A 12,710-nucleotide genomic window follows, 5' to 3' on the forward strand; every position below is an offset into this window, starting at 1 on the left:
CCAAACAAAATGAACTTTTTAGATGTTATATATGTGACATTCATTAATTTTTTTTCAACAAACACTTAATTAATGAATCCTCATAGTGCCAGGCAATGTGCTGGGTATTACAGGGGATATGATTATGGCCCGTATTCCTCATGCACTCCAGAGGGCTCTTGGAGAGGTGACATCCCTTGCCCTAGTTCCCATTTTCAGTATGGGGGGATTGGAACACAGGGTTAAAACACAGGATTGACTGATTCCAGAGTCTGAGCATAACCATCGGGCGGCTCTGTCTCCAGGAGGAATGATGAGACCTGAGGGATGGATATTTGGTATATTCTGGCTGGTAGCTTCCAGATCCCCCCGGGAATAGGTATAGAGAGGCAAATAAGGAGACAAAGACATGTAGTCAAAACCAAATGAAAACAAAACGCCCTACAGTTCAAGCCAGTATGTATTCTGAGAGAGAGAAGTCGAGCGCTTGGAGAAAGGCAGGGTGCTCTGGTTTGGCGGAGAGATGGGCTTCTCAGCACAGGGGGCACCCGTGGGGGCCCTTGCGAGGTGAGAATTCAGACCATTGTTTGCAGAGGGGGGTGGGAATCTTAGGGAAAGGGACTGACAGGCACAAAGGTGCAGGGGTGAGACAGCGCGAGACATGTGTGGGGAACTTCACGCCACCCCGTTTGTCTCCTGAGAGGGTGTATTAAGCAGGAAGTTATCAGCTTCAGGTAACAGAACACTAATCTACAAGCGGCTGAAACAATTAGGTCAGTTTCTTCTTACTGAACCTGAAGTCTGCAGATGGATCTTTCTAGGGATGTTCCAGCAGCCGAACAATGTCGTCGAGGCCGAGGAGCTCCCCCTCGTCTGTTCTTCACGCTCTTGTCAGCATTGCCTGTCCTGTAGCGGGAGGCTGCTCCTCTCAACTCGTCCTCCGGCCATCAGAGCCTCAGGAAGAAAGGGGGGTGGCCGCTTCTCCACCCACTCTTTGTCATGATATAAAACCTTTCCCTGCAATGCCCCCAACTGAATCACACCCGCTCCTGATCTTTATCCTTAGCAAAGGGAAGTGGGGTGACCATAACTGGTTCGCCTCCCCTGAGACACTGACCCGCCTTCGGTCAGGGATCTATCAGGAGAGGCAAGGCTATGGGTGTTGGCTGCCACAGTGGGTACATGGTGGTGAGCAGAGAAAGGGCTGGAAGATGTAGGTGAGGCCCAACCTCAGGGCAGGAAGTGGGAGATCTGGTCAGCCCTGGGGCTGTTGGCCAGGACAGGCAGGTGTATATGAAGGGTAGGGAAGGGGTTAGGTTGATAGGTAGCTGGAAGATTGATGGGGGGTGGTTATCGCAAGAGCCCAGGTGAGAGACAGTGAGACCCTCCTTAGGGTAGCCATAGCAAGAGAGAGTTTAAAAAGGACATTTTATACCCCTGAAACAAATAATACTTTGTTACCTAACTGAATTTAAGTTACAAAATTATTTTTTAAAAGTGAAAGGGACATTTTACAGTGAAGGTTGATAGAACTTCTTGTGACAGTGGTTCCAAGTAACCCAGCTGTCAAAAACAAATCTCTTCACTCCTCAAAATCCTTTATTTCTTTAGTCTCTTTAATTTGACTTTGTCCTGTTTCCTTTGAAGTCTCTCTAAACATTGCATCTTAGTCCTTTTGGGAATCTGAATTCTCTACTCATGCCCAGTACGGCTGCTCCCAGAGTTTTCTCCTTGACACGGTGGGGTTTTCTCACACTACCCTCTCCCTGGCTCATTCCACGAACTCCTGGGATACAGCGCCATCTCTCCACGTGGACAGCCTCCAAATCTAGATCCCAGCACAGTCTTCTCCCTTAGCTTCAGACTTACATATATAACGACCTACTACACATCTCTGCCTGATGTCCTGCAGGTTTAAAAATGGATCAGTGGGCTTTTTTAATGAAAAAAAAATCAAGGTGCATTATATGTAATAATGCAAGTATTTTTTAATGAAAGCTTTTGTTTCACACCTTACATCTATGCATTCTGTGTCATGGCCAAAAAAAGTTTTAAAAACATAGAAACCAGGGGCATCTGGGTGGCTCAGTCGGTTAAGGGTCTGTCTTCTGCTCAGGTCATGAACTCAGGGTCCTGGGATGGAGCCCTGTGTTGGGCTCCTTGCTCAGTGGGGAGTTTGCTTCTCCCTCTCCCTCTGCCCCTCCCCCTGCTTGTTCTCTCTCTTTCTCAAATAGATAAAATCTTAAAACACACACACACACACACAGAAACCAGATAACAGGCTAGACGTAATGATGAAAGGAGTGGGAGGAACCAGGGATTTCTGCAGTACAGACAGGGAAGTGAGAAGGACCTGGTTTCCGGGGAAAGTTACAACTTTCATTTTGAACAGAGTCTGGTTGACAGTAAAACATGCACCTACCGTAGTTGCCTCTTTCCCTGCCACTACCAGCTTCAGGTCAAAGGATATTGAATGAATGCTCTGAGGAATGAGGGGGTTTCCCCTGAAGGTCATTAGTAATCAGCTCCCAGGAAGAGGTTATGCTTTCATGGGGGAACTAACATTTACTGAACCTTCCTATGTGCCGGGGTCTCTGCATCCAGTTTTTAACGAGAAATCCTCTTGGCAGCTATGTGAGGTAAGTACCATTATCTCCATTTCATGAATGAGGAAGCTGAGACTCCGAGAGGATGAGAAACTGTCTAGGGTTGTGCAGGGAGCGAGTGATTTGTTGCATCTTGCCAGTGAACGTCATCATCTCTGAAAGCATCAACCACCAGGACTCCTTATGGCCCCATGTATTAGTTTCCTAGGGCTCCTGTAACAAATTACTCTGAACGGGGCAGCTTAAAATAACAGCAATTTATTCTTTCACAGTTCTGGAGGCTAGAAGCATGAAATCATGATGGAAGCCGGGCTGGTTCCTTCTGAAGGTGAATCTGCTCTATGCCTCCCTCCTAGTTCGTGATGACCCCCTGGTGATCCTTGCCTTCCTTGGATCGTAGATGCATCACTCCCACCTCTGCCTCCATTCTCACATGGCATTTGTATGGTCCTCTTCTTTTAAGGGAACCAGTCATATTGAATTAGTCACCTGCTCCCACTCCAGGATGACATCATTTTAACTAATTACCTCTGCAATGATCCTATATCCGAATAAGATCACATTATTTTTTAAAAAAGATTTTTTAAATTAATTAGTTAATTTATTTAAGAGAGAGAGAGCAGGGGAGGAGCAGAGGGCGATGGAGAGAATCTCAAGCAGACTCCCCACTGAGTGCAGAGTCCAACGCAGGACTCAATCTCACCACCCTGAGATCATGACCTGAGCCGGAATCAAGAGTCAGAAACTTAACCGACTGAGCCACCCAGGTAGTCCTCAACATATCTTTATTGAAGGATGCAATTCAACCCGTAACGCCTCATTAAGTAGAATAAGCCAGGAGAAAAAGGAAATTATTTGATTTGGAGGATTTTGCATCAAAAGTTGAATTTCTTTCTTCTTATAGCCCTAAGTTCTCCAGGACTTGGTAAGATTCCTGGAATTCCTACGAGTAATTCTTATGAATACTTAGGAGTCCCTACATCCCCACTGCCTCCTGGACAATATCTACAAAGACACGGCCACCTCATAAAAACACAAGCCCACCACCTTTCCCTTCAAAAGACACCTCCCTTCTGACTTCCTTGTTCTTCACAAAACTAGCCCAAACCTCCTCACCTTCCAGAAAGAATCCTTTTCTTTCTACTCTCCTTACACCTTCCGGGTTCAATTCCTTACGACTGCCTGGCCCTTGGGAAGATACACTAGTTTCCCGACTCTCCTTGCTTCCCTGTCTCTTCCAACTCCAATACGGCCTCGCACTTTTACATAGGGCCGATTTTCTAGAAACACACCTCTGGTCTGACCCTATTCAACTGCCCCATTCTGCATTCAAGGCCCAACCAAATTTTGGGCCAGCCTCATCTCCCTCCCCACCCACTCCCTTCCAAATGGAATGCTGCTCCGACTTTCAAAGCTCAGTGGCAAAGCCACCTCCTCCTACCTCTCGCCCTTCCCGGAACCCCTGCCTCTCCCGATTACCCCATTCTACCCAGTGATAGGGTTCTTTGCGTACCCATCTACGCTCCCCACAAGACTCCGCTCCTTGCCCCCCAGGCGGGGCCACAGCAGGACCTTATCAGTCCACGTGCCTGGAATAAACTGGAATAAACATGTGGCTGAAGGAGCGACCGACCTTGCCAACTACAGAGCACCCAGAGGCTCGGGATCCGGGGACTCCCTCTGGGCGGGAGGCCGCCCGGAGGCCCGCAGCTGAGGACTGGCTCAGCCGGACACACCTCCGGCCGGCCCCGGAACGCCAATCCGGCCGGAACCTTTCCGCCGCGAGGTCGGACACTTGGAGGCGAAGCACGTCCGGGCCGGAAGTCGGTGGAGGAAGATTGGACTGTGGGAACCCAGCGCTTTACCAGGGACGATGAGCGTCTGTAGTCTTCTCGTGGCGGGAGGTAGGGTACCTGGAACACTGGGTTCGTTTCCCGCCTGTCCTTGGCCTCTGGTCTTGGAGTACTTTCTCCCGCAGGCCCCATGTCCAGCTGTTGCTCTTGGAGTCCTAGCTGAGCTGATGGGGCGCCTCGGAGCGACCGTGCTTCCCGGGCGAGGGGCCCGCGAGCGGCCCGTTCCCCGACTGTGGCGGGCGGAGGGGGGTGAGGCTAACAGCCGTTTGCTCACCTCTGGCTGTGGTAATTCCTGTGGCTGCAGTGTCCGAGGGACTTCCCAGTGGTTTTGCAGAATTGTTTCTTACGTCGTGTTTTGTTTTTCTGCTTGCGGGAACAGCCATAGTAGAAACCGGGAAAAGCGTACCGGTGAAAATAAAAACTGCCCCTTACATCTATCACTCAGCTAAAACATATTTTATAAACGTATACGATTTAATTTTATTTGGTTCCACCGCGTAGGAAACTAGTGAAAATGGATGTGAAAATATTAACAAGAGATATTAATTACAGAAAGATCCCTCTAAAGTTAAAAATGTCAAAAACGTTAAGCAGTGGAAATCATTGTTTTAAATACGTGCTTCCATCTGGGCATAAAATAAGATTTATAGGGGAGCCTGGGTGGCTCAGTTGTTAAGCGTCTGCCTTCGGCTTAGGTCATGATCCCAGAGTCCTCGGATCGAGCCCCACATCGGGCTCCCTGCTCAGCGGGAAGCCTGCTTCTCCCTCTGCCTGCCGCTAGCCCTGCTTGTGCTCTCTCTCTAGCTATCTCTCTCTGTCAAATAAATAAATAAAATCTTAAAAAAAAAAAAAAGATTTCTAGGTAGTAAACAGGACTTACCCACAAAAATCAGAAGACCTGTCTTGTGAGTATGGTATACTAGTTCTAAGATTATGGGAAAGGCTGTCCCTTTGCAAAGGCTCTGGTCAAGCCACAGCTAATACTAAAAACAAGTAGGACATTCCAGCTTACATTTTGCCAAATTTCCCTTTTAGGAAGGTGGCGATGTTTGCCGGTTCCATTAGGGTCATCCTTGATCCAGGCGCTACATCATTCCTGNNNNCGAAAAAAATCCACTGCACCTAAGAAGATTATTCCCAATGCTGCTATCTGTGATGAAAATACAAAGGAACCTGGAAATGCGCTTGACAAGCTCTTCTCTTCAGAGCAGCAGGCTTCCATCTTGCATGTGTTGAATACGGCATCTAATAAAGAACTGGAAACTTTCAGATTGCTTCGTGGAAGAAAATCTGTCAATATTATAGAGCACAGAGAGAAGTTTGGGCCATTTCAGAATTTGGAGAGTTTAATGAGTGTGCCCTTGTTCCAGTATAAAACTACCATTCAGGTTTGTAACTCCATTCTTTGTCCAGAGACTGGAGGGAGAAAAGGAAAGTTCCAGGACAACCGGCTCTTGAGAAAGCTCATCAAACCAGAAATAGCAAGAGAGAGACTTAAGGTATACTGTTTTTCTTAATGTCCGTTATACTACTCCCTACGTATTGAGAACCAACTTTGTAAAGCACTATTCTGGGCAGCAGGGCACCTTATAGTTTAGTTGGTATGTGATAGTACGGAAGAGTGAGATGGAGAGAGGTAGTGGGTGGGCAGAGAACTGTGGGCTCTACCCGTTGGGCAAAGTTGACCAAAACCTGGATCTCAGATGGAGAAGAGACTCATTGGAGGAGGCGGGCGTTCTAGGAAGAAAGAACAGTTGTAGAGAAACAGGTCTGTGTGAGGTTTAAGAGGAATCGAGCTATATGACTGCGTCTGAGGGGTTATATCGAGAATAATCAAATTAAGATGCAGAGAGGGTTATGGCCAGGGAGTGACTTCAGAACATTATGCTGGTCTTTCCAGCAGGATTAAAGTTATTTTCTGTTCCCCTTCCCCCCTTTTAAAAGGCATTCTACGAGCAAATCCTTCTCAGTGTTGTCTTAAAAAACAAATATTAGAATTACTTGGCTCATCAAACATTAAACCTTGGAGGAGGAGCTTAGGTCCTGTGTAGCAATATGTGATCAAATATTCTCTTGTTGCATACCAGTAGTAAGCACATTTTTTTTCCTGGACCAGTAGTTCTCAGTTTTGGGAGGCTTATGGATACTTTCTGAAAACCTGATGAAAGCTAAGGACCCTCTTTTCAGAAAAACCACCAAAAGCACATTTCCATAGAATGCTGCATACACTTTCAGAGGACTTGTAGGGTTCATGAAGTCCGTCCACGGACGACAGATAGAACTCTTGCAGCTGATCTGGAACATATTTGAACCAAAATTTTCAGGGCTTGGATTTCCCTTCGGAGTTTTGGCTATAAGTACTATTTATAGTCACTATAGTGGAGTTGCAATCTTATCTAGAGGGGTAGGTTCTAAAGTCATTTTGTATGCGATGAGAAAAATTATACTGACTTCCAAATAAAGTACTATTTTTTTTCCTTAAAAAAAATAGTTATTTTGTATGGAGAAAATCACGCAGTAGTCCTTGAAAAAAATCTCTTGCCCATGAAGTACTGTGTGCAGCCTGGCTCAGTAATTCTTATGTACACTAAAGCTTGAGAATCGTTGAGCTCAAGAACCAAAAGAAGGTCTGTATTTTGTAGATGTCTGGGCATCCAAACTCTTCTGCCTTTAATGGATATTTATCCATTCCCTAGCAGTGAAAGGGAGAGGGGCATAGAATTATAAAACGTTCCTGCTTGCGTGCCTTTGTGTTTATGGAGCACGCGAATTTATTTAGCCATATAACTAAGTGAACTATGTGGGGGTGAAGAGATGCCATTGTACTCTTATCTCCAGCCCAGACTTGGCAGAGTTAAATCCACATACCCAATTATCTATTACACATTTCCCCGTAGAAGCCCTATTGGCAAGCTGAATACAGTACGTTAGAAAACAACTCCTCTCCCCCTGTCTTCCCAAGTTGATCTGCTTCTTACCACCATCTTGCTTAACGGTGCCATTCAGTCACTGCAATAAAAGTGGGCTTATCCTAAGCTCCTCCATCCCGCATATCACTTCTACCCGCATTACCTCCAATTTGTTTCTTGTCCTCACTGTCTTTGATTCTTAATGCTTTGTCACATAACAGGCACCTAATAGATCCCTACCTCTAGTCTAGCCTTCTATGGTCCGTCCTCCACACGGCGGTCTGTGATGGTTCTGAAGCGTAAATCTCGTGTTGTGCCTGAATGTTACATGCTTTGGTGCCTTCCTGCAGCTCTCAGGATGGAGCAAGGTACTTTTGCAGAAATCTGCTTGCCCCACTGCACCTTTCCCACTTGCACTCTTTGTTCCAGGGCCTGAGTGTGTGAGGTGTCACACAGCTCTCTGTGCGGGCACGTGGTGAAATCACTTCCCACTTACACTTACTCATTTTCCTAGTCCTCCAGGAAGTCTTCCCGGACCATGTCTCCTCTCTATGGTGTAATGTTGTGTGGTGGCATTTCTTATGATGTATGGCTGTATTCCTTGTTTCCCAGTATCTAGCACAGTCCCCAGCAACATTGGAATACTTGAATGCCTACTTTGGGCTATGTAAAGGTTCTTTGTCTATAAATTGACTGCTACTGGTTATCTTTTGATTAATAATTATTCCTGGGGCTCCTGGGGCTCCTGGGTGACTCAGTCAGTTGTGTCTGCTTTTGGCTCAATCATGATCCCAGGGTCCTGGGATTGGGTCCCACATCGGGCTCCTTGCTTGGTGGGGAGCCTGCTTCTCCTTCTCCCTCTGCCCCCCACTCATGCTATTTCAAATAAATAAATAAATCTTTAAAAAATAATAATTATTCCTGCATTTCTTTAACATTCCTCAGTTCATGAAGTGGATGTATATTTCTTTGTTTTAAAGATTTATTTATTTTAGAGAGAGAGAGCTGGGGGTAGGGGCACAAGGAGAGAACGTCTTAAGCAGACTCCACACTGAGCTCCACCTGGAGCCCAACATGGGGCTTGATCTCATGACCCCAAGATCACGACCTGAGCTGAAACCAGGAGTCAGATGCTCAACCGAGCCACCCAGGCACCCCGGTATATTTCTATCACATAAACTGATTTGGCATTCTGAGTTTATAGCTTAAGTTTTGTATTTGTTAAAATGTTTATACTTTTAATTAAACCAGCCTTTTTGTTGTAGGCAGTTAATAGTATCGTATCCATCGTTTTTGGAACTCGAAGAATTGCCTGGGCTCACATGGATCGTACATTGGCAGTGCTGGACTGGCAGCAGAATGAGTGTTGCCAGTTCATGAAAGGCACATACGTATCATCTGTCTATTTACAAGAGGTAAAGCAACTGCGCCTCCAAATTCCTACCTGCTAGAATTTGTGTACTTCAGTCTTCTGTCCTAAATGGAATGTAATACAATACTACAGATGGATTTCCTTTGGATACGTATTACTCACCCATTCCTTTTTTTTTTTTTTTTTTAAGATTTATTGATTTACTTGACAGAGAAAGAGAGAACACGAGAGAGAGCGAGCACTAGCAGAGGGAGCGGCAGAGGGAGAGGGCGAAGCAGGTTCCCCACTGAGCAGGGGGCTCGAACCCAGGACCCTGGGATCATGACCTGAGCCGAAGGCAGATGCTCAACCATCTGAGCCACCCAGGAGTCCCTTATTTATTTTAGGGAGAGCGAGCAAGCGAGCTTGGGGGGAAAGAGGGAATCCTCAGGCGGATTCCCTGCTGAGCATGGAGCCAACATGTGGGTTGGTTTCAGGAACCTGAGATTGTGACTCAAGCTGAAATCAAGAGTCAGACGCTTAACCAGTTGAGCCACTCAGGTGCCCCTAAGCTTATTTTTCAAAATGCTTCGCTAATTGTCTCGCGTCTTCAAAATTGTGAGGTGGGTAATTACGATCCTGATTACACATATGAAAACTGGTATAATCAATCAAGCATCTGACAGGAGTAGTCAGTTGTAGATAACGGATCGTAGGCTGGGTATTCTTTTTTTCTTAAGCAGGCTCCGCACCCACTGTGGAGCCCAACACAGGGCTTGAACTCAAAACTCTGAGATCAAGACCTAAGCTGAGACTGAGTCAGACACTCAACCGGCTGAGCCACGCAGGCGCCCTGATTGTAGACTAGATATTCTAACCCTGTGCTGTACCCTGGACATTTTTAAAAGGCTAATAAACATTTTAAGTTGTCTAATCTTAAAGTCAGTAGAGATTTTAGAAATTATGAAGCCCATTTTCGAGATGAAGAAACTAGTACTTGGTAGGACTAAATGACCTGCCTTAGCTCAGCTTATTCCTCAGAACCATGAGCAGAACTTGGCTCCTGGCTGCTCCATAAAACGCTGATTTTTCAGTTACTTCATAACTGTCAGTAGCAGTATGATGTAAGTTATATATTTTAATAGAAATGGGAGCGGGAACCCAAACAACAAAACTTAGTGAATTATTTCTGTTCACTTATTTTGTCTTTTTGTTTTTTAAAGATTTCTTCAGTCATTTCAAAGATGCCTAAAGCTGACCTCTATGTTCTGGAAAAAATCGGGCTCTCAATACAGAACCCATCTCGGTTTCCCGTAGTGTTACATTTTCATATCATGGAAGCCATGCTGTATGCCTTGTTAAACAAAACCTTTGCCCAGGATGGCCAGCATCAGGTGCTGAGCATGAATCGAAATGGAGTGGGGAAGCACTTTGAACTGATGATTGGGGACACACGGACTAGTGGAAAAGAGCTGGTGAAGCAGTTCCTCTCGGAGTCTGGTCTGAAGGAAGAGCCTCGGGTAGTCTTCCCCACAGAGAAGATCGTCCGCTACAGACAGATGTTTTCATCTACTGGACAGCAGAGAGCAGAGGAGTTATATGATTCATTACTACAAGCTGTTGCCTTCTATGAATTAGCAGTTTTTGACACTGAACCTTGAAATGTTGAGGTTAATGTAAGAGCTCTAAGGTTATATTAATTTATTAGCCCTAAAGCTATAAAGCCAACTGTTTTTAACATTCATGTTTATGAAGAAGACATGTTTGTATTTAAGGTCAGACTTTTGGCTGTTGAATTGTTCACACAATAATAAGCTAAATCAATAAATATCTTAGGAGATTCTGTGCCTTTTGGGTTTAAGTGTTAAACAGTAAGATGCCCCCTAAACAGGCAAAAGAAGAAACAAAGTTATCTCCCCTGAAAAGCAAATTCCATCCTAATGATTTGCGTCGTTCTGTTGTTAATAGAGTAATGATTTTTCTGGGAGCTGCTCATCGTGGTAATGCTAAATCTAATTGAGAGCACAACTTATGAAACCCTTTTCTTAACTGTACGTAGTATATGGTTTGACGTATTGCTTCCAAAAGCTGATTTTCATCAACTCGGTCTATCAGCCCAGAACCAAGAAGCTTTGTCTAATACATTCTTTTTTTTTCACTTTGAAATATTTTACTTGGACAGACCATCTTTTTAAAAAAGATTTATAGGGGCGCCTGGGTAGCGCAGTCGTTAAAGCGTCTGCCTTCGGCTCAGGGCGTGATCCCAGCGTACCGGGATCGAGTCCCACATCGGGCTCCTCCGCTATGAGCCTGCTTCTTCCTCTCCCACTCCCCTGCTGTGTTCCCTCTCTCACTGGCTGTCTATCTCTGTCAAATAAATAAATAAAATCTTAAAAAAAAAAAATAAAAAAGATTTATAAAAAAGATTTATTTGAGAGAGAGTATGCAGGGGTGGGGGGGGGGCAGAAGGAGAGGGGAGAGAGAATCCCAAGCAGACGCTGATGCAGGGCTCCACCCCAGGACCCTGAGATCACGACCCAGAGTCAGGCGATTCGCTGACTACGCCACCAGGTGCCCCAAACAGACCATCTTTTGAGAAAAGTAGCACATAATTTTTTCACCACATCTCACATTTTCCAGTATTACATTTGCCTTACTTCAGGCCCTCATTGTATCTCACCAGTCCTGAACCTAAGTCTCTTTGATGTCAAAGCATTACGTCTTTCCTTTAATCTACAGAGTGAAATATGCTTGTTGGAAAAACATTCAAATAATCAAACGTGTAAAATAAGTAGAAGTCCTCTCTTCCAGCACCTCCCGACTCCCTAGGGAATCTGGGGTGCAGTCCAGACTTACTGCCACTCACTTGTAAATCTCTACATTCACATATTCGGTTGTACGCAAACATCACCGTGGATATGTTGCAGGTATCTCAAACTATCCATCTCAAATAATCCTCTTGCCTTCCAATCACCTCCTTTGCCGCTGTTCCATACTGTGGTAAATAGCTTCACCAACCATCCAGTTGCTCGTGCCAGATATGTGGCACTCTACCTCCCACATATTTCTGGAAATAGCTTCAAGTGAAAATGTGTTCACTTTAGACGTTTATAGGATAAGATGCTAAGTACTGAAAAAGCCACCAGAATTTGGTTACTTTATCTCAAAAGTGAATCTAAATCGTACAGGAACTTATCACCTTTAAGAACTCATAGTTTTGGGGCACCTGGGTGGCGCAGTTGGTTAAGTATCTATCTGACTCTTGGTTTTAGCTTATGATCTTGTGATCTCAGGGTCGTGAGACGGAGCCCCACATTGGGCTCTGTACTCTGTGCTCAGGGGAGTCTGCTTGAGATCCTCCCTCTCCCTGCCCCTCTCGTTTGTGCTATCTCCCTCTCTAAAATAAATCTTCCGGGCACTTGGGTGGCTCAGTTGGTTAAGTGTCTGTCTTCGGCTCAAGTCATGATCCTGGGATCAAGCCCCACGTGGGGCTTCCTGCTCAGCGGGGAGCCTGCTTCTCCCTCTCCCTCTGCCAATGCCCCTGCTCGTGTTCTCTCTTTCTCTCCCTGCCAAATAAATAAATATTAAAAAAAAAAAAATTCCCCCCCAAATAATGCTAAACCTAAAAGAAAATATTAAATGTGTCCCTATTAAGGAAGAAAATATCCCCATTGTTTCTTGATCTTCGATCTTATTAAGTAAAATTCTAAAGTTATTTTACTTTGGTTCTCTATTACCAGAATTTTCTAATAATAAGACCAAATTCACAGGTCAGTGCACTACAAATAGTGGACACTAGTATGCAGTAGAGAAAAGCCATGTACTTAAGAAACCCCCCACAGAACTGCAGATCTATTCCTTGTAAGATCTAGCCTATACCCAAACCTATAAAATACCCATATTTGCCCAGATGGTTACATCTGGACCACCTATTTAGACATTGCATTAAGTCTTTCAGCTTTAACCTTTAATTAAATCAATAAACTATCAACAAAAAAGTAGACTGAACAAA

The 12,710-nt window shown here is 45.0% G+C and overlaps 1 protein-coding gene across 2 annotated transcripts; it reads left to right on the forward strand.

The window, feature by feature from the left end:
- The first annotated feature begins 4,388 nt into the window (after positions 1-4,388).
- On the forward strand, positions 4,389-10,541 carry TEFM (transcription elongation factor, mitochondrial). 2 transcript variants are annotated; one of them, XM_040641020.1, is made up of 4 exons: positions 4,389-4,489; positions 5,474-5,826; positions 8,613-8,762; positions 9,922-10,541. In XM_040641020.1, exons 1-4 carry the CDS (start codon positions 4,459-4,461, stop codon positions 10,357-10,359), a joined length of 972 nt encoding a protein of 323 aa, XP_040496954.1. In that variant the 5' UTR covers positions 4,389-4,458; the 3' UTR covers positions 10,360-10,541. The 2 variants fall into 2 exon arrangements, with proteins under 2 accessions (XP_040496954.1, XP_040496952.1); XM_040641018.1 differs by having other exon boundaries at positions 4,390-4,489; positions 5,474-5,937.
- Positions 10,542-12,710: the final 2,169 nt, after the last annotated feature.

This window comes from Ursus maritimus, unplaced genomic scaffold (genome assembly GCF_017311325.1).
Source record: "Ursus maritimus isolate PB19 unplaced genomic scaffold, ASM1731132v1 scaffold_24, whole genome shotgun sequence".
NCBI lineage: Eukaryota > Metazoa > Chordata > Mammalia > Carnivora > Ursidae > Ursus > Ursus maritimus.